Here is a 21,781-nt window from a genome sequence, read left to right on the forward strand (position 1 = left end):
CACACACACACACACACACACACACACACACACACACACACACACACACACACACACACACACACACACACACACACTCTTGTACGGATGTCAATATGAATGAGGTGAGTGTGTGTGTGTGTGTGTGTGTGTGTGTGTGTGTGTGTGTGTGTGTGTGTGTGTGTGTGTGTGTGTGGGGGGGGGGGGTGTGTGTGTGTGTGTGTGTGTGTGTTGAGTTATACACACTATAACACTGGAGCTAAATAAGTCAAAAATCACACACACACACACACACACACACACACACACACACACACACACACACACACACACACACACACACACACACACACACACACACACACACACACACACACACACACACACACACACACACACACACACACACAAACACACACACACAGAAATAACATTGTTGACTATAGGAACCTGGGTGTAAATAGAATCTGCCAAACGTTTAGTATCTGTAATTTACTTTTGCACACTTGTATTTCTTCATCTTCCATGCCTCAGGAAAATGTGTGTTGCATGTTTAGAAGAGCCTTTTTTTTCTTTTTGATTTCCATTGATAAAAACTGCGCTTTTTCTATTTTACATAAATAAATAGTAAACATAGCCTTTAAATCATGAATCAATGTCTCTTGTTCCCCTCGATGGCTGCATAGCTGTTAGATTATGTTTAGTTGTGAATGCTCTCTGAACTGTGAGCTTTCACTTGATCCCTTTGAAGTCTGCACACAAACACATTTTTCTGGTGTATGTGAACACAACCACTCACGCTCCTCTGAAAGTCAGCGGTTGAGTTACCACCGGAACACGCAGCGCTGCAGGGTCACTTTGCCCTTTGCCTTCGCAGTTTGTCCCTCTGGGCTTCCTGTAGACACGCATGGAAACACAAACACACGTCTGCGGCTAACGCTAGCAGGCTGAGAGGGCAAACGTACAAAAACAAGTAGAAGATACTGGTGTTTAAAAGTACTATGGTGAAAGTAGAAGTACTGACTAAACTTCTTTACTCAAGTCAAAGTAAAGAACTTTGAAATGTACTTCAGTAAAAAGTACCCATAACTAGCAGCTGTTTTAAAGAGTACCTGACCTCCCTTTATATTAATAGAACAATAATGTCATTGTTAGCTAATGAATGTTTCCATGCTGAACAACGGCAACATGACAACGTTTTCATTGGTCCCTCTTCTTTAGAGAAGACCAGGAAATGATGGATACACGGATCGTGTTCAAATCAATAGGCACGCAATGACTCTAAATAATAATGATCACGCCACCAAACACACATTCAGACTAAAGGAACCAGCCTGTTTGGAAAATGAGAGAAGTAGAAAGTACAGGTATTTGAGTTCAACATGTAAGAAGTAGAAAGTACAGGTATTTGAGTTCAACATGTAAGAAGTAGAAAGTACAGGTATTTGTGTTCAACATGTAAGAAGTAGAAAGTACAGGTATTTGAGTTCAACATGTAAGAAGTAGAAAGTACAGGTATTTGAGTTAAACATGTAAGAAGTAGAAAGTACAGGTATTTGAGTTCAACATGTAAGAAGTAGAAAGTACAGGTATTTGAGTTCAACATGTGAGAAGTAGAAAGTACAGGTATTTGAGTTCAACATGTAAGAAGTAGAAAGTACAGGTATTTGAGTTCAACATGTAAGAAGTAGAAAGTACAGGTATTTGAGTTCAACATGTAAGAAGTAGAAAGTACAGGTATTTGTGTTCAACATGTGAGAAGTAGAAAGTACAGGTATTTGTGTTCAAAATGTAAGAAGTAGAAAGTACAGGTATTTGTGTTCAACATGTGAGAAGTAGAAAGTACAGGTATTTGTGTTCAACATGTGAGAAGTAGAAAGTACAGGTATTTGTGTTCAACATGTAAGAAGTAAAAGTAAAAAGTTGCCAGAAAAATAAGTAGTGGAGTAAAGTACTGATACCAGAAAATTGAGTACAGTAACAAAGTATTTGTACTCCACTACTTCCCACCTCTGCTATCAGTAAGCCAAATTGTAAGAAACTTATTCTCAAAATTGTGAAACGTAAACAAATAAAATGGAAATCAGCTCCATAGAGAGCAATCAGGATGAAAAATGAGAATTAACATCGAGCAAAACCAAGCATAGCCTTGGAAAAGCTTCCTCGTGTGTACTGTATGTATGTGTGTGTGTGTGTGTGTGTGTGTGTGTGTGTGTGTGTGTGTGTGTGTGTGTGTGTGTGTGTGTGTGATCCATCTGTCATTCCAGGTGGTGGCCACACACACACACACACACACACACACACACACACACACACACACACACACACACACACACACACACACACACACACACACACACACACACACACACACACACACACACACACACACACACACACACACACACACACACACACACACACACACACACACACACACACACACACACACACACACACACACACACGTACACCACACAGAGTGGGGACCGACCTGCTGGATGAAGGTGTGTGCTCCGTGGGGGCTCAGCAGCAGGATGGCTCTCCTCAGAGTGTCCCGGTATCTGTTCAGCTCCTCCGTCCTCATGGAGCTGAACAGGCTGCTGAACACCTGGCTGATGTTCCTGTCCACGCGCTGCAGAGCCACGTCCACGCCGCGCCGAGACGTCTGGTCCAGGAAGCCCTGGAGCCCGCGGATATCTGAGGAGGAGGAGAGGAAGAAGAAGATATGTGACGAGGCAAAGGTGAGGGGACGAGCCGTGTGGAGCAAACAGAAATCTTTAGGAAAGAATATTAAACCACATTCATGCTAGAGGGGGTTGGACTAGAAAAGTTTCTTCTTTCCCCTTTTGAACATGACTGAACATATCTGTGGATATCTGAAGAGGAGGAGAAGAAGATATGTGACGAGGCAAAGGTGAAGGGCTCAACTTTGGAGATGGAGCAAACAGAAATCTTCAGGGAAGTAAGTTCTAACCGCAGGAGAAGGCCAAGATCTGAACTATGCTTTAGAAAGACCTCACAAAATAATGCATTTAGAAAGCAACTCAGAGGCTCTCTGCCAAGGCTCTCTGCCAAGGCTCTCCTGAAACCTTTAGGAAAGAGTTCCCTGACACACCGGGGAAATATTTATGTATAAAATACATCAAAAAGTGCATTTTTCATGATAGGAGACCTTTAAGTTTGAGTCCCCAAGAGGCTGAGTTTGGCTTTATGCTGTGATGAGTTTTCAATGAGAAAGTCCAGACCGAGGTTTGAAAGGTTGAAAATATCGTTTGTTTGAAGAAACAAAATCAAAAAGCCTTTTAACTTAGAAGGACCAGAACGGTCAACAGAAAACCGTTCGACACAAACCACACCCATGTGACGATTGCCGGAAGTGCTCAACAAATACAAATAAAAGTGAGGTTAACAAAGAGTAAACTCAGGCTAAGTAGCATGTTGGCTCCTAGTGGGACAACATTCGGAGAAGCGGGACAGAAAGGATCAAACAGAAATCACCAGGAGAGAATATTCTACCTCAGGAAAAGACCAATACGAAAAACTCCGAGGCTCTTTGCTGAAACCTTTACGAAAGCAAAGGACAATTGTTTTAATCTCTTGGATCAGCTCCAAGGTCTTCCAAGGTCTTCTGTTTGTACTTTTGTAACAACATGCTTTAAAGGTCTCCGAGCGTGCTACTTGTAGGCTTATATTACGGGTCTCAGATACAAATCATTTGGAGAAGCGGGACGGAAAGGAGCGAACAGAAATCATCAGGAAAGAATATTCTAACGCAGAAAAGCCAAGATCGATTGTCGTTGTAAAAGTGATTTGTTTTTGGACGTTTGTAAAAATAAATGATTTGTTTAAAACAACGAATCAAATATCACGGAGGACGATGACCGAGACTTTTATTTTCATGAACAATGTACGCTAGACGAAGACCAGAAACGTGTCTTAGCTTCTTCTTGCCCCGCTTGAACATGACGGAAACTATTTGAGAATTAATTATTCTTATTTTTTTATACCTTGAACTATTTTTTGGTTTCACTTCTCTTTGTTATAATTATTATTATTGTTTGTTTTGTTTCCAACATGTTGAATAAAGTGACTAATAAAATAATACTATAAACTATGTCTTAGAAAACCTCTCAATAAATGCAACTAAAGGAATTCAGAGGTCGAAGTCTTTGCCAACGCTCTTTCTTGTAACCTTTACGAAAGCCAAGAACATTTTTTTAATCTCGCCAGGAATTTAGATCAGCTCCAAAATGTAGAAGGTCTTTTTCTGTCTGTCATCAACAGTTCTCCTTTCATGTTCCAAAGGTCACGCTGCCTGTTCTGCAGCACCAACAGCAAGGATGGAAACAATTTGCAAGCTGATCAACTTGAAGAACTGTTGCTGTTCTGACTTTGTATCTCCACGGTTGAACGCACTTATTGTCAAACTCTCTAGATAAAAGTATCCGCACAAAGAAATGGAAAAAGTCGCACAAGCTTTCTTACAGACGACACAGAATCTGATTCTTTAAAAGTGAGCCTTCAATTACTCTTCAAAGCTGACGCAGAACAAGTCTCCATATCTGCTTTCATCTTCTCTCCTGTGGACACACACACACACACACACACATATACACACACACACACACACACACTCACACTCACACACACACACTCACACTCACACTCACACTCACACTCACACTCACACTCACACTCACGCACACACACACACACACACACACACACACTCACACTCACACTCACGCACACACACACACACACACACACACACACACACACACACACACACACACACACACACACACACACCCACACACACACTCGCACGTGCACACGCACGCACACACACACACACACACACACACGAAACACACACACACACACACACACACACACACACACACACACACACACACACACACACACACACACACACACACACACACACACATGAGACACACACACGCACACACACACACACACACACAGACACACACACACACACACACACACACTCACACTCACACACACACACACACACACACACACACACACACACACACACACACACACACACACACACACACAAATCTTAATTATGAAATGTTTTCACACAAGACATAATGTTTTGCAAATTATTTGGCGGCCCACTTGCAATACCTTGCCCACCAGGGGGCCGCGGCCCATAGGTTGGGAATCGCTGATCTAGATCATTCTGTTCTCCACAATGATTGGTTTAGCACTCAGTACGTTTCTGAGCGTCTCCGCTGTTATGGCTGCTGACAGGCTGTTTGCCCTGAACATAAATCCTGTCCGTCCCCCTCCTCTTCTGTCTATTAGTGCTGACAGGCGGCTTGTTTCCGTCCTGACTGACTGCGACTCTCCTACTCCAGCTGTTTCATCTCATCATCCATAACTCCCACTGTTTTCTCACTTCGACTGTTTCCAGCTTCACTGTTTCATTAAATGTCAGTCCACCTGTCAGTCAGTCGGTCTGGAGGTACATGTGAGCAGCAGTCAGTCACTGAAGTGGAACAATAAAGGTATTTCTGTGTAGGTCCCTGAAGGCAGCATCTCCCTGGTCCAATCAAATATTCTAAATGTGTATGATACTCACACGTTTTGTTCAGCAGGATCTCCAAATACTAACACCACATAACACCACCACTGAAATCTGTATTTTTCAAATCTTTTTTTCCTTCTAATTTGTTATTCTTTTCAAAATAACACACTGTTATTTGCTCACCAATAAAACATAATTATCCTTGTTTTTATTTATTGGTTTATTTCCATAATCTCGGGTTTTTTGGCATCCGTCAGGAACTGAATTTCAAAATAAAAATAACCGGAAACAGACGTAGGCCTCTAGGAGTTTAGGATGGCCGAAGACACTACACTACCCATAATCTCCAGCTATCGTTTGGGACTACAGTCCCCGTGATTAATCTTCAAGCTCTGGGATTGGATGTTGGAGTGGCAGTGCGCCAATGTTAGCCTAGCGTCAAACAGCTGTTTGAAATGGAACGAAACCACGCCAGACTATCCAAAACTGGAATCGAACGCCCCCCCCCAGAACTACACATGCTGGCTATTGTGCTTAGCAAAATGTTCTATGGGACGTCTCCACTGAACGTTTTCGTTTTTCCCACAATTAGCAGTTGCCTTGACATTGGTGTTATCAAATGTAAAACATACAATTACTAAATGGGTGAAAATTGCTTGTGTCCATAATGGGCAGCATTAATATATACCCACGTGACAGCTCATTGTTACTTTGTAATTCTACTCCACTACAATTCAGAGGTTAACCTGGTATTTTTACTCACTACATTTATTTGATTTACTTTGCTAACGGATATAAGAAGCTGTTTCTACAATAATGTGGAGGGAGAGCTCTGTCCTGTCAGACTGAGAGGCTCAGTGAGGTAAAGGACTCTGAGGGCTTAGATAGTTCACTTTAGTCTAAGTTATCTCAGTGAGTCTCAAACGTTTTGATCACAGTTTATGTAAACAAATATTTCCAAGCCACTCCTTTATAATTATTAGGATAAATAAAAACAGGTTTGAAATCATTCCAATGTATACTATAGGACAGTAAACCAGACATATTGTTTAAAACTGGAGATATTTAAAAATATGCATAAATAAATAAATGTTAACTGATAAATAAGATATAAATTAACCACAAAAATAAAACAAGTTAGCATACATTTATTTGTTATTGGCTTTGGTAGGTTATCGGTTATGTTCACATACTTATTTGATTATTAAAATGCAAACCGATCTTTTTCACATGGGTGTTTAGAGTTGTACCCCCTAGATCAGTCTCTAGTAATTGGGCGCTCAAAGTGCACCAGATTGAAGCATTTTACTTTAAAATGTTAAAAAAAATCTTCCCGGGGGAGGACCCCCTGACCCCCCTAGAGGATGTGAAGTCCACCCCCGAATTAAAATGTGTTCATGCAATACTGAATACATTTACAATCTTTTTATATGAGCTGTCCGCCATATCAATAAGTTTCTCTGTTTGTAGTGTATTGGTCTTTTGTAGAGGTTTTTCATTGCCAGCTAAAATCTTGCCTAGGGCAGCAAATTGGTCAAAACCGGCCCTGGTGTCATCCCCACAGCACCCCCCATTTGAAACATGTTCCCACAGCTATGCCAACAATCAGGAGAGATATTTGATAGTTGGTGCTCGAGAAGACTAAACATTTATCTGCAATTGACATAAATGGAAACGAGTAATAAAGTATATTCATTACTCGTTATTCTCTACTAATAGTTCATTAAAGACTGTATAATGGCTATTTTGCACATCCCTTTCAAGATTTTCTAAGGTTTATTGACATATCATATAAACAACTACGGTGTAGTTATGCAATGAATGAAAATATTGGGTCACAGGTTCCTCAACAGCGCATTACAAGACATCTATCAACATGGGTTTGTACCTCCACCATTAAACTGTCATTCTGCACATTTCTTATTCTATCTACATACATCTACATGTACATAAGAGTATCATCAATGTGTTTAATATCAGTTAAAATAAGTGCTTCAACATAGTTAACATTGCAGGAAAGCAATATTAGACGTTAAGTACTTTGTCAGGCTTAATATTTATCTGTAGATACCCCCCAAAGCTTTTTTCTTATTTAAAAGAGGACCTTAATCTAAAGTATTATTTAATGTTTAAATACAGGTTAATTCGTTTTTCTGTTTTGCTCATCCTCATATTAATATCTTTGTACATCCTGCACTAAAGTGTTTTATTGTAGAGATCACTTACAGTATCTTCTTGATTTTTTATATTCTATATTTCTATCACAGACCTTCTACTTTCCCCCTATGTAAGTTTGTACTCTTAATATTTTTTTAATCAAATAAAACACATAAAAACAATAATTCAATAACGTGCTTTAACCACTAGGCGGTGCACACAAGGTACACACAGCCATAGTAACTTTGTATTATTAGTGTAGGACACTTATGTATGTACACCTTCTGAAGATGTGTAGTTTTATTCTTGATTTCACATAATTTTACAGCATATTGCTATACTACTTCAGACTCATGAAGAAGAAAACCAGTAATATCTTTAAAAACTACAAGTCCTTTTCTATCAGCTGTGCACCGTTATGGTGTAAATATAACCTATCTACGAATTAGATCAAATGTAAAAGTCAGCTGAATTAGTGTTGATACTGCAAAGAGACGTATTGTGTGAAGAGAAATGGAAGATGTTGTTTAATTGCTGATATATTTATGATCCACGTCACGTCTTCAGTTTCGGCGGCAGTTCTTCCTGTTTGTCTAGAAGTCTTCTCAGCAGGGCTCTATAAATAGAGAACTACGGCAGATCTGTAATATGTAATGTAGCCGAACCGTGTATTACAATGCCGTTATGTGATGACTTTCAAAGAGAAAAGCAAGAACACTCGGAATAAAGTATTATTTTATTCTTTTAAAATGTTTTTCCGATTTCATATCAAATAAACACCAAATCCCAGCATGCATTGCGGCTAAAACATCCAATCAACGAGCTTAAACCATAGCTGAGGATATTGGGTAATCGCTCGAAATGCCTACGTCTGTTTCCGGTTATTTTTATTTTTGAAATTCAGTTCCTGACGGACGCCAAAAAAGCCGGAGATTATGGAATCTAACGAATAAATAAAAACTAGGATAATTGTATGTTATTGGTGAGTAAATCACAGTGTGTTATTTTGAAAAGAATAACAAATTAGAAGGAAAAAAAGATTTAAAAAATACAGATGTCAGTATTCTGAGGCTCTGAGACATTTATTTTCCTCACAGACGGCAATAAAAGTACGAAATTATACAATTTAAAATAAAAGCAATAATGGTGGCTTGATATTGAGTAAGAACATGTTTTTATGAACCACACAGCTTCCGGTCTTCCACGACCCGACCGGAAAAAAAGACCTGCTGCAGGCACGAAACACATTACCAGTAGAAATACATTGCTTTTAAAATCGTTCTGTGTGACACGAAAAAAAGGGGATAATCGTGTTGGTGAACACGAATCAATAGATTACATTTTGTGATTATAACACGAAATGCCATGAGACTGGGTTGCATCACCGCTAAGCTAAAGGCAGCTAATGACCATATTTCAGGATAACAACCTGGTAAAATGTCATTTTAAATTGCTTGGACTCATCCCTGCAACACTCTAATCAGGAAATATATCAAACTCACAGTCCCCACTGATATCAGACTCTGGATGTTTCATTAAAACCTGCTGTCAACACATCATCAGTTTACCGATCAATCTGTATTTCCTTCTGCTGGAAAATGTTATGAAAACACTATTCTGCAAAATTGCATCACATTTTGTTCCAGACTGTTTGTTCCAAAGTTCTGCTCAGTAGGCCTATTGGGTCTGAATGTGAAGCCTCCATGCATTGTTGCTCTTGGTTTGCAAAGAGTTATCTACAGGTACACCAGCACAATATAAATAAAGAAACACTTTCTCTATTCTCTACAGTGCAATTTCAATCTCAGAGTGTGTAGCTAACTGTTTTCACTGTGTGAGATTAGTATTCTGCTGCGATATGAGTCATACAGTAAGGTACACTCTTAGTGAGGCCTCATGTTGCACCGTGCACATGAAATCCAACAAACAATGACATCAAAATGTATTTTAAATCAAAAAGCCTTTCTCTAATCAATGCATTTTTCACTGATGAAGGTGTAGCAAGAGTCTAAATGAGACGACTAAACGGCATCACGTCCAACATTAGCCACCATTAGCTTAGCGGTGGTGACGTGAAGTCATGTGACCGTGCTGTAGTTCCTTTATAGCCCAACATTAGCCTCCTTTAGCTTAGCGGTGGTGACGTGAGGTCATGTGACCGTGCTGTAGTTCCTTTATAGCCCAACATTAGCCTCCTTTAGCTTAGCGGTGGTGATCTGAAGTCATGTGACCGTGCTGTAGTTCCTTTATAGCCCAACATTAGCCTCCTTTAGCTTAGCGGTGGAGAGCGGGGTTTTTCTAAGAATTTGACACATTTGCTTTTTGTGATGGGAACCAGGAATATTCTGCCTCCAGGGTCCAACATATACAGAAGTCCCCCCTGCAGTGTTATATTGCCACTTCACCTGTTTTTCTCACACACTTTTGCCACATGCCAATTTTCACCAGATTTTTGGATTAATAATAACTCTCTCTCTGCTCTCAGAGTGTCCGTCACACTCGTCTCTGCTGGAGAAATAAAGAAACCCTCCTTCTCTCTCATCTTGAAAACAATTTGCTCCTCAGTGTCCACAGCTTCTCATCAGAGCCGGTGTGAGCACTTATCTCTGGAGCCACTACATTGGCAGGTAGAGGGCCAGAAACAGAAAAACACTGATTTCATTTAGATTCACACGGCGCGGAAATGTGATCAGTGTTTCTCGTGCGGATTTACAAATATGTTCAGTTTGCTTTTCAGTGCTAACATTTGCACAGTGCAGCAAACACTTCTGATACTCGCAGATATTGCATTATGTAAATTCAATTGTGTATTATGTGTTGTTCTGTTTAAATAGCGTCTGGTGTTGTCAGCATTCTTGCAGCTGACACATTTATGCCATGTTAACACTCCTCACACTGTGCATCATTTAATATGCACTTTACACGATCTCTTTCAGACGTTTAATCATGTTTCCACGCCTCCAGGCATCCACTGGTTTCAATTTCTTCCACTATGCTGTGAAAATCAGAACAAGCACCTTTAATAATGACCTGGTTTATTTAATCTAGAGCCTTTAATATGGTGTCTGATTTTGTTTCTGTTAAAGCTACACTGTGTGTCCGTGTGTTGCTTTAACAAGCTGACTGTGTGTTACAGGAGTGACTCATTGTGATGGATTATGTTTCTGCAGCAATGGTTTTTATCTTGCACAGATATCAGCTGAAACAAATTGAACTTTTCGACAGGTGAAAGAGGGAGAAGGTGTTGAAAATGAACCATATGGTGGTTTAAATCATGCAAAATCACTGAGTCAGCAGCTCTGTGCAGAAGTGAGTTTCCTCGCACGCTAATTATGATTTAATTACATGTGTTGCAGTTACAGATGCTACATGGATTAAAGCCAAAGCCTTACTCCAAAATAAAACTCATGAAGCGTGACACGTTCAACTGAAGCAGAAACTGGGCGTCACAACAACAATTTAAAATATTTTGCCGACAACGTGTTGAGAGATATTAACGAATACTAGGACCGAGTGCCAAAGACAAGAGGAATAAGTTAGTCATTAAAACTTTGATACACTGATTAAATATAGACATGTGATACCCAAACACTTCATCAAATTGAAGTGAAGCTCAAATCAAAGCAAAAATCGTTATAAAAACAAAACAAAGAAACCAACAGCTTTCTAGCCTGCTGTCGACACTGAGCCTTTAGAGGAAGATTTCATGGCATTCGTTTTGATTTCACAAAATGTTTTGACTGAAATAAGCTCCATCTCAGCAACGTCTCCCGATATAGTCTGTTTGCTTTCCATATTTTGAACTCTTCATTAGATTCGCAGAAGCATGAAAAGGTTAAGAAGCTGCATCAGAGTTGAAAAACCAGTTCAGGAGAAGTTATTATCAAAACAGTAAATCTGGGCCCACATTCAAAGTTTGATTGACTGATAAATGTATTTCGAACAAGTAATATAAATAATTACAAAACAAAAAATGTTGGAGTGCATTTTAGAAAACAAAACAAAGTGACATTTACAACAACATCAACAACAACAACATTAGCACCATACACAGTCCCACACCTAGTGCTCGAAAAGGAGTGACAAACAAACCCGCAAAGTTGACTTTATTCTTCTAATAATTTCTTCCTGACATAATTAGCTAAATTTCTCAACCATTAAAGTTCAAAAGGTATTTTTCTGTAGTTTTGATCACGTTTTTTGCAGATTTGAAGGAACTCTTCTGAATCAAACTCTGCAAACATCCTGTTACAGATGCTTTGATTTCTATATTCAATAATATGCCATATCTCGCTGTCCTGTTCCACCTTCAGGACCAAGAGTGAGTGAAGTTGTTTACCACACTGTTATTGTCCTGAGCATCTCACATGCTTAACATTGTTATGTCCTGATGTATTTATATTTAGGAGCTGAATCCTTGCCAGAGATGGTAGGAGTACACTTCCTTTCCTCAAGTAGAAGTAAACTTCCTTTACTCAAGTAGAAGTACACTTCCTTCACTCAAGTGTTTACCACACTGTTATTGTCCTGAGCATCTCACATGCTTAACATCGTTATGTCCTGATGTATTTATATTTAGGAGCTGAATCCTTGCCAGAGATGGAAGAAGTACACATCCTTTCCTCAAGTAGAAGTACACTTCCTTTCCTCAAGTAGAAGTACAGATACTCGTGTGTAAAAATACTCTGGTGAAAGTAGAAGTACTGACTAAACTTCTTTACTCAAGTCAAAGTAAAGAGGCTTTGAAATGTACTTCAGTAAAAAGTACCCATAACTAGTAGCTGTTTTAAAGAGTACCTGACCTCCCTTTATATTAATAGAACAATAATGTCATTGTTAGCTAATGAATGTTTCCATGGTGAACAACGGCAACATGACAACGTTTCCATTGGTCCCTCTTCTTTAGAGAAGACCAGGAAATGATGGATACACGGATCGTGTTCAAATCAATAGGCACGCAATGACTCTAAATAATAATGATCACGCCACCAAACACACATTCAGACTAAAGGAACCAGCCTGTTTGGAAAATGTGAGAAGTAGAAAGTACAGGTATTTGAGTTCAACATGTAAGAAGTAGAAAGTACAGGTATTTGAGTTCAACATGTAAGAAGTAGAAAGTACAGGTATTTGAGTTCAACATGTAAGAAGTAGAAAATAAAGGTATTTGTGTTCAACATGTAAGAAGTAGAAAGTACAGGTATTTGTGTTCAACATGTAAGAAGTAGAAAGTACAGGTATTTGTGTTCAACATGTAAGAAGTAGAAAGTACAGGTATTTGTGTTCAACATGTAAGAAGTAGAAAGTACAGGTATTTGTGTTCAACATGTAAGAAGTAGAAAGTACAGGTATTTGTGTTCAACATGTAAGAAGTAGAAAGTACAGGTATTTGAGTTCAACATGTAAGAAGTAGAAAGTACAGGTATTTGAGTTCAACATGTAAGAAGTAGAAAGTACAGGTATTTGAGTTCAACATGTAAGAAGTAGAAAGTACAGGTATTTGAGTTCAACATGTAAGAAGTAGAAAGTACAGGTATTTGTGTTCAACATGTGAGAAGTAGAAAGTACAGGTATTTGAGTTCAACATGTGAGAAGTAGAAAGTACAGGTATTTGTGTTCAACATGTAAGAAGTAGAAAGTACAGGTATTTGAGTTCAACATGTAAGAAGTAGAAAGTACAGGTATTTGAGTTCAACATGTAAGAAGTAGAAAGTACAGGTATTTGTGTTCAACATGTGAGAAGTAGAAAGTACAGGTATATGTGTTCAACATGTAAGAAGTAGAAAGTACAGGTATTTGAGTTCAACATGTGAGAAGTAGAAAGTACAGGTATTTGAGTTCAACATGTGAGAAGTAGAAAGTACAGGTATTTGTGTTCAACATGTAAGAAGTAGAAAGTACAGGTATTTGTGTTCAACATGTAAGAAGTAGAAAGTACAGGTATTTGAGTTCAACATGTGAGAAGTAGAAAGTACAGGTATTTGTGTTCAACATGTAAGAAGTAGAAAGTACAGGTATTTGAGTTCAACATGTAAGAAGTAGAAAGTACAGGTATTTGTGTTCAACATGTAAGAAGTAGAAAGTACAGGTATTTGTGTTCAACATGTAAGAAGTAGAAAGTACAGGTATTTGAGTTCAACATGTAAGAAGTAGAAAGTACAGGTATTTGTGTTCAACATGTAAGAAGTAGAAAGTACAGGTATTTGGGTTCAAAGTGTAAGAAGTCAAAGTAAAAAGTCCTCAGAAAAATAAGTAGTGGAGTAAAGTACTGATACCTGAACAATGTACTTAAGTACAGTAACAAAGTATTTGTACTGCATTACTTCCCACCTCTCTCTGACCCTTGCTGATTTGGACTGAAGCCTCCATTAATCAGAAGGTGCTGTGTAAGCGCAGCCGAGTGTTTGTTTCTCTCAGCTTCATTCAGAGTGACGTCTTCCTTCTGTTCGCTCTGCAGAAGTCAGTCTGAATGAAGCTTTGTGCTAAATGTTGAAACGTGACTCCCAGGTATCTATTGCTTCCTCTCAGCTGGACCTCTCTGAGCTCAGAACGCACAAAGATGAACTCTGCAGCGAGGTTATCAACATGGTGACTGAGAGGAGAGGAATAACTCTTCAGAGTTTCTTTTCATCAGGAGGACTGAGGGTAACATTACATTACATTCAAGATGTCATGACACCAAGAAATTAATTGGCAACACAATTTGACTTAAATGAGATAGTACCAATTAGTACTTCATACAAAACAAACAAACACCTCTTCAGGGTTTCATCACACCCTATAACACACGCAATCTAACAAAGTGTTAGCATTATGGAAACAAATGTGGGTTAGCTATTGCTTAAACTAATGGATAGAATATTAGTTGGTTAAGGTAATGGATACTTTATTGACATAGTTAACTACAAGTTAGCTAAGGGAAAACATTTGACAATTAGCTTGAATGGGGCAAATATGATCGTTAGCTAGAAGTAATTGATAATAGATTTACATACTTAGCTAAAAGTACTACATTCAAAGTTCAAACAGCTAGCTTGATAATACAATTAGTATTCAAAGGACCTACAAGTAATGGATAATTATTAAAATAACTCACATATTGGGTTATGGATAACATATAAGCAGTTAGCTTAAAGTAACGGGCACAACGTTGGAATTGTTGGCTAAAGGTAAAAGATTACGTATTGACAGAGTTATCAATAGAGATGAACAACATGTCATGATGACTGAGAGTTTCATCACACCCTCCACGACTGATGGCAAACACACACACACACACACACACACACACACACACACACACACACACACACACACACACACACACACACACACACACACACACACACACACACACACACACACACACACACACACACACACACACAATACACACACACACACACACACACACACACACACACACACATACACTCCTAGAAGCTATTAAAAGTGGAGTGGAAGGTAGAAGTGAAGTGTTGACACTGATTGACAGCATGTTGTTGTCTTTAGTTAGAAATATCTCATTTTAAAAGCACACAACTGTCCACAGGGAGAGAGAAGAGAAACCTATGAAAAGTTTAAATGTTTTCCAGTTTAAAGTGTCTTTCTATTCGTACTTAACTAAAGCCAATGCAGAAGTGCGTAAACCGGAAGTCTGTCTAACATCCAGAAAACAAAAGTCAGATTGAGAAAATGACCCTCATTCTAATTTGATTCATAACCCGAGTTAAAATGTTCCCAATGAAGTTTCAGCCATTAATAATAACACAGTAAATTGAAGCCAATGCAGAAGTGCCTTCAGGGTTAACTCGATAAAAACAGGTCTGATTGTAAAGAAGTCTTTGAGACAATTACCCTGATTCTAATTTGATTCATAACCTGAGTTAAAATGTTCCCAATTAAGTTCCAGCCATTTGTAAAAACACAGTAAATTGAAGCCAATCCAGAAATGCCTGAAACCTGCATTCTCTTAAATACCCAGCAGGGCTTGATACAAAAAGTCCTGATTGTATTGAAGCCTCTCAAGAGATCCTGTTAGCATGTAGGACTCATTTCTTCCAGTAAGGAAACCACAAAGCCATAATTAGCATCCTCACATCACATGCTATCGTCAGAGTAGGTGTTAGAATGCTTCTTGCTAATTGAAATAATAATAATAATAATAAATGGGATTTATATAGCGCTTTTCTAGACCCAAAGACGCTTTGCATTACGAGTAAGGTCGACAAACAAAACAAGAACAAAAACACAAACAAAAACAAAAAACAAAACAAAAACAGAAAAGCAGTCAGGAGGATGTTGGTTCAGAGGGGGGAGGGGCGGGTTTAAGGATAAGCAGAGTTGAAGAGGTGGGTTTTGAGACGGGACTGGAACAGGGTGAGGGAATCAGACTCACGGAGGTCTTGGGGGAGGGAGTTCCAGAGCTTCGGGGCTGCCACAGAGAAGGCTCTGTCCCCGAAGCTCCGGAGTTTGGCCTTGGGGATTGAGAGCAAACCGGCTGAGGTGGATCTGAGGGACCGGGGTGGTTGGTAGAGGATGAGGTGGTCAGTGAGGTAGGGGGGGGGGGGGCAGATGGTGGAGGGCTTTATAGGTGAGGACCAGGAGTTTGTAGTGAATGCGGTGTGAGACGGGAAGCCAGTGGAGTTCTTTGAGGACCGGGGTGATGTGATGCCATGATTTGGTGTGGGTGAGGAGTCTGGCGTCTGGACACGCTGGAGTCTGTGGAGGGATGTGGAGCTGATGCCGAAGAGGAGTGAGTTGCAATAGTCAAGGCGGGAGGAGATGAAGGCGTGAATGAGTCGCTCGACTTGTGGTGGAAAAGGATCGTCTCTTTTGAACAAATCGTGACGTGGTTAAGATAATTAACAGAGCTTGTTGTGATCAGTTTAAAGTAGGGACTATTTTCTTTCCGCAGAAATAAAACCATCAACCAATCACTGCCAAGAAGGAAGCACACTTCTACGAATGGACCTGATCATCGGGGTCAAACGCCCCCCTTTAAAATGCCTTCCCTGTAATCACAACACCACGCTGTCTGTTATGAACTCAAGTCTTTAAAGTGCTAACACAAACGTCGATGTGTGCGATTGACGCGCTGACACCGATCCCTTGTTCCCTCCTTGTTGGCTTTTCATTTGACATGTTGTCGATGGAAGAACAAGTCCTCCAACCTTTGCCATGTTTCTATATTGATACATGTAGATATATTCAGACATCTGAGTGAAGATGAACCTCCGTCTGCAGAGAGTCTGATGAAAGTGTTCAATGTGTGTTTCCACAGAGGGAACAGTGGATCTGAGGAAACCCCTCCTAATTGAAGGAGGGAGCTGCAGTCTAATTGAAAGCAGCGTGTCTGAGAGTGTTGCTTAAACCCGACTTCCCTCCGGAGCAAGGAGGCGCCTTGATGTGGCTTTCTGTGCGATGGCGTCCGCCTGAGAGCGAGGAAACTAATGAAGCAGAATCGCTGAGCCACGACGCAGCTATCTCATGCTAAGAAGGGACATCTGAGGAAGTGGGAGGGGTCTCCATTCATCACCACACTGTTAGAGAGGACATTCTAATTATCCACACACACATTCACACATACACACACACACACACACACACACACACACACACACACACACACACACACACACACACACACACACACACACACACACACACACACACACACACACACACACACACACACACACACACACACACACACACACACACACACACATTTATAGAGAAGAAGAAAAAAGAGATAATGAATAACAGTTCGTTTGTGAGGAGGCATAATTAAGCCTTTTCTTCCACATCGCCAATGACAGGTGTGACATTTAGTGTGTGTGTGTGTGTGTGTGTGTGTGTGTGTGTGTGTGTGTGTGTGTGTGTGTGTGTGTGTGTGTGTGTGTGTGTGTGTGTGTGTGTGTGTGTGTGTGTGTGTGTGTGTGTGTGTGTGTGTGTGTGGATGATTGGTTTCTCTCTCTATTGAATATCCATAAAACACACACACCTGCTCTAACCTTTCACAGGCTGGTAACTAATGGGCAACACAGCACAGATAGAGGGGAAGCAATTCGAAAACCACACACACACACACACACACACACACACACACACACACACACACACACACACACACACACACACACACACACACACACACACACACACACACACACACACACACACACACACACACACACACACACACACTTCTGTTTCCTGTACCTGTTAGGACCTTATTTTAAAGTCGGTCTCCTAAAAATTACTTTACCAATACAACAAAACTGTCAATGTATTCTCGACGGAGACATCGTTTTCTCCTGGATTAACTACGGTTTTGGCATTATTCCAAATATGGTTCTCATCAGAGTCTGCACAGAGAGGGCGGACGGGTCAAGCAAAACTTTTATAAAGACCGTTATTCGTCGGTAATCCTGGAGAAAATATGCTTCCCTCAAACCTAATTGAGTGAGCAGTTCAGTTGTTATTCTGCAGGAGAAATTGTTGCATTTGTTTTTTCTGTTTGCTGCTGCTTTTCCAGAGGTCATTTCCCAAAATATATTATTATTCTTCTGTACCGCAGAGTATACTGTATTAACAATGATGATTTTTAAACTGCCTATTCCCTCTCCTGCTGATATTCAGGTGTATATCAGTATGTGGTGTCTCTACTTTAAAGAGTCCTCTCCTGCTGATATTCAGGTGTATATCAGTATGTAGTGTCTCTACTTTAAAGAGTCCTCTCCTGCTGATATTCAGGTGTATATCAGTATGTAGTGTCTCAACTTTAAAGAGTCCTCTCCTGCTGATGTTCAGGTGTATATCAGTATGTAGTGTCTCTACTTTAAAGAGTCCTCTCCTGCTGATGTTCAGGTGTATATCAGTATGTAGTGTCTCTACTTTAAAGAGTCCTCTCCTGCTGATGTTCAGGTGTATATCAGTATGTAGTGTCTCTACTTTAAAGAGTCCTCTCCTGCTGATGTTCAGGTGTATATCAGTATGTAGTGTCTCTACTTTAAAGAGTCCTCTCCTGCTGATGTTCAGGTGTATATCAGTATGTAGTTTCTCTACTTTAAAGAGTCCTCTCCTGCTGATGTTCAGGTGTATATCAGTATGTAGTGTCTCTACTTTAAAGAGTCCTCTCCTGCTGATGTTCAGGTGTATATCAATATGTAGTGTCTCTACTTTAAAGAGTCCTCTCCTGCTGATGTTCAGGTGTATATCAATATGTAGTGTCTCTACTTTAAAGAGTCCTCTCCTGCTGATGTTCAGGTGTATATCAGTATGTAGTTTCTCTACTTTAAAGAGTCCTCTCCTGCTGATGTGCAGGTGTATATCAGTATGTAGTGTCTCTACTTTAAAGAGTCCTCTCCTGCTGATGTTCAGGTGTATATCAATATGTAGTGTCTCTACTTTAAAGAGTCCTCTCATGCTGATGTTCAGGTGTATATCAGTATGTAGTGTCTCTACTTTAAAGAGTCCTCTCCTGCTGATGTTCAGGTGTATATCAGTATGTAGTGTCTCTACTTTAAAGAGTCCTCTCCTGCTGATTTTCAGGTGTATATCAGTATGTAGTTTCTCTACTTTAAAGAGTCCTCTCCTGCTGATGTTCAGGTGTATATCAGTATGTAGTGTCTCTACTTTAAAGAGTCCTCTCATGCTGATGTTCAGGTGTATATCAATATGTAGTGTCTCTACTTTAAAGAGTCCTCTCCTGCTGATGTTCAGGTGTATATCAGTATGTAGTGTCTCTACTTTAAAGAGTCCTCTCCTGCTGATGTTCAGGTGTATATCAGTATGTAGTGTCTCTACTTTAAAGAGTCCTCTCCTGCTGATGTTCAGGTGTATATCAGTATGTAGTGTCTCTACTTTAAAGAGTCCTCTCCTGCTGATGTTCAGGTGTATATCAGTATGTAGTGTCTCTACTTTAAAGAGTCCTCTCCTGCTGATGTTCAGGTGTATATCAGTATGTAGTGTCTCTACTTTAAAGAGTCCTCTCCTGCTGATGTTCAGGTGTATATCAGTATGTAGTGTCTCTACTTTAAAGAGTCCTCTCCTGCTGATGTTCAGGTGTATATCAGTATGTAGTTTCTCTACTTTAAAGAGTCCTCTCCTGCTGATGTTCAGGTGTATATCAGTATGTAGTGTCTCTACTTTAAAGAGTCCTCTCCTGCTGATGTTCAGGTGTATATCAATATGTAGTGTCTCTACTTTAAAGAGTCCTCTCCTGCTGATGTTCAGGTGTATATCAATATGTAGTGTCTCTACTTTAAAGAGTCCTCTCCTGCTGATGTTCAGGTGTATATCAGTATGTAGTTTCTCTACTTTAAAGAGTCCTCTCCTGCTGATGTGCAGGTGTATATCAGTATGTAGTGTCTCTACTTTAAAGAGTCCTCTCCTGCTGATGTTCAGGTGTATATCAATATGTAGTGTCTCTACTTTAAAGAGTCCTCTCATGCTGATGTTCAGGTGTATATCAGTATGTAGTGTCTCTACTTTAAAGAGTCCTCTCCTGCTGATGTTCAGGTGTATATCAGTATGTAGTGTCTCTACTTTAAAGAGTCCTCTCCTGCTGATTTTCAGGTGTATATCAGTATGTAGTTTCTCTACTTTAAAGAGTCCTCTCCTGCTGATGTTCAGGTGTATATCAGTATGTAGTGTCTCTACTTTAAAGAGTCCTCTCATGCTGATGTTCAGGTGTATATCAATATGTAGTGTCTCTACTTTAAAGAGTCCTCTCCTGCTGATGTTCAGGTGTATATCAGTATGTAGTGTCTCTACTTTAAAGAGTCCTCTCCTGCTGATGTTCAGGTGTATATCAGTATGTAGTGTCTCTACTTTAAAGAGTCCTCTCCTGCTGATGTTCAGGTGTATATCAGTATGTAGTGTCTCTACTTTAAAGAGTCCTCTCCTGCTGATGTTCAGGTGTATATCAGTATGTAGTGTCTCTACTTTAAAGAGTCCTCTCCTGCTGATGTTCAGGTGTATATCAGTATGTAGTGTCTCTACTTTAAAGAGTCCTCTCCTGCTGATGTTCAGGTGTATATCAGTATGTAGTGTCTCTACTTTAAAGAGTCCTCTCCTGCTGATGTTCAGGTGTATATCAGTATGTAGTTTCTCTACTTTAAAGAGTCCTCTCCTGCTGATGTTCAGGTGTATATCAGTATGTAGTGTCTCTACTTTAAAGAGTCCTCTCCTGCTGATGTTCAGGTGTATATCAATATGTAGTGTCTCTACTTTAAAGAGTCCTCTCCTGCTGATGTTCAGGTGTATATCAATATGTAGTGTCTCTACTTTAAAGAGTCCTCTCCTGCTGATGTTCAGGTGTATATCAGTATGTAGTTTCTCTACTTTAAAGAGTCCTCTCCTGCTGATGTGCAGGTGTATATCAGTATGTAGTGTCTCTACTTTAAAGAGTCCTCTCCTGCTGATGTTCAGGTGTATATCAATATGTAGTGTCTCTACTTTAAAGAGTCCTCTCATGCTGATGTTCAGGTGTATATCAGTATGTAGTGTCTCTACTTTAAAGAGTCCTCTCCTGCTGATGTTCAGGTGTATATCAGTATGTAGTGTCTCTACTTTAAAGAGTCCTCTCCTGCTGATTTTCAGGTGTATATCAGTATGTAGTTTCTCTACTTTAAAGAGTCCTCTCCTGCTGATGTTCAGGTGTATATCAGTATGTAGTGTCTCTACTTTAAAGAGTCCTCTCATGCTGATGTTCAGGTGTATATCAATATGTAGTGTCTCTACTTTAAAGAGTCCTCTCCTGCTGATGTTCAGGTGTATATCAGTATGTAGTGTCTCTACTTTAAAGAGTCCTCTCCTGCTGATGTTCAGGTGTATATCAGTATGTAGTGTCTCTACTTTAAAGAGTCCTCTCCTGCTGATGTTCAGGTGTATATCAGTATGTAGTGTCTCTACTTTAAAGAGTCCTCTCCTGCTGATGTTCAGGTGTATATCAGTATGTAGTGTCTCTACTTTAAAGAGTCCTCTCCTGCTGATGTTCAGGTGTATATCAGTATGTAGTTTCTCTACTATAAAGAGTCCTCTCCTGCTGATGTTCAGGTGTATATCAGT

General features: G+C 39.8%; 1 protein-coding gene across 1 annotated transcript in view; it reads right to left on the bottom strand.

Annotated features, from left to right (window-relative positions):
- LOC307024818 (glutamate receptor ionotropic, delta-1-like) overlaps nucleotides 1-21,781 on the bottom strand; it is a 558,994-nt gene that overhangs the window by 141,240 nt on the left and 395,973 nt on the right. The window contains 1 exon segment of the mRNA XM_079659241.1: nucleotides 2,474-2,679. Coding sequence (XP_079515367.1) covers nucleotides 2,474-2,679 — 206 coding nt within the window.

The sequence above is a fragment of the Notothenia rossii genome (assembly GCF_949606895.1).
Source record: "Notothenia rossii genome assembly, chromosome: 11".
Taxonomy (NCBI): Eukaryota; Metazoa; Chordata; class Actinopteri; order Perciformes; family Nototheniidae; genus Notothenia; species Notothenia rossii.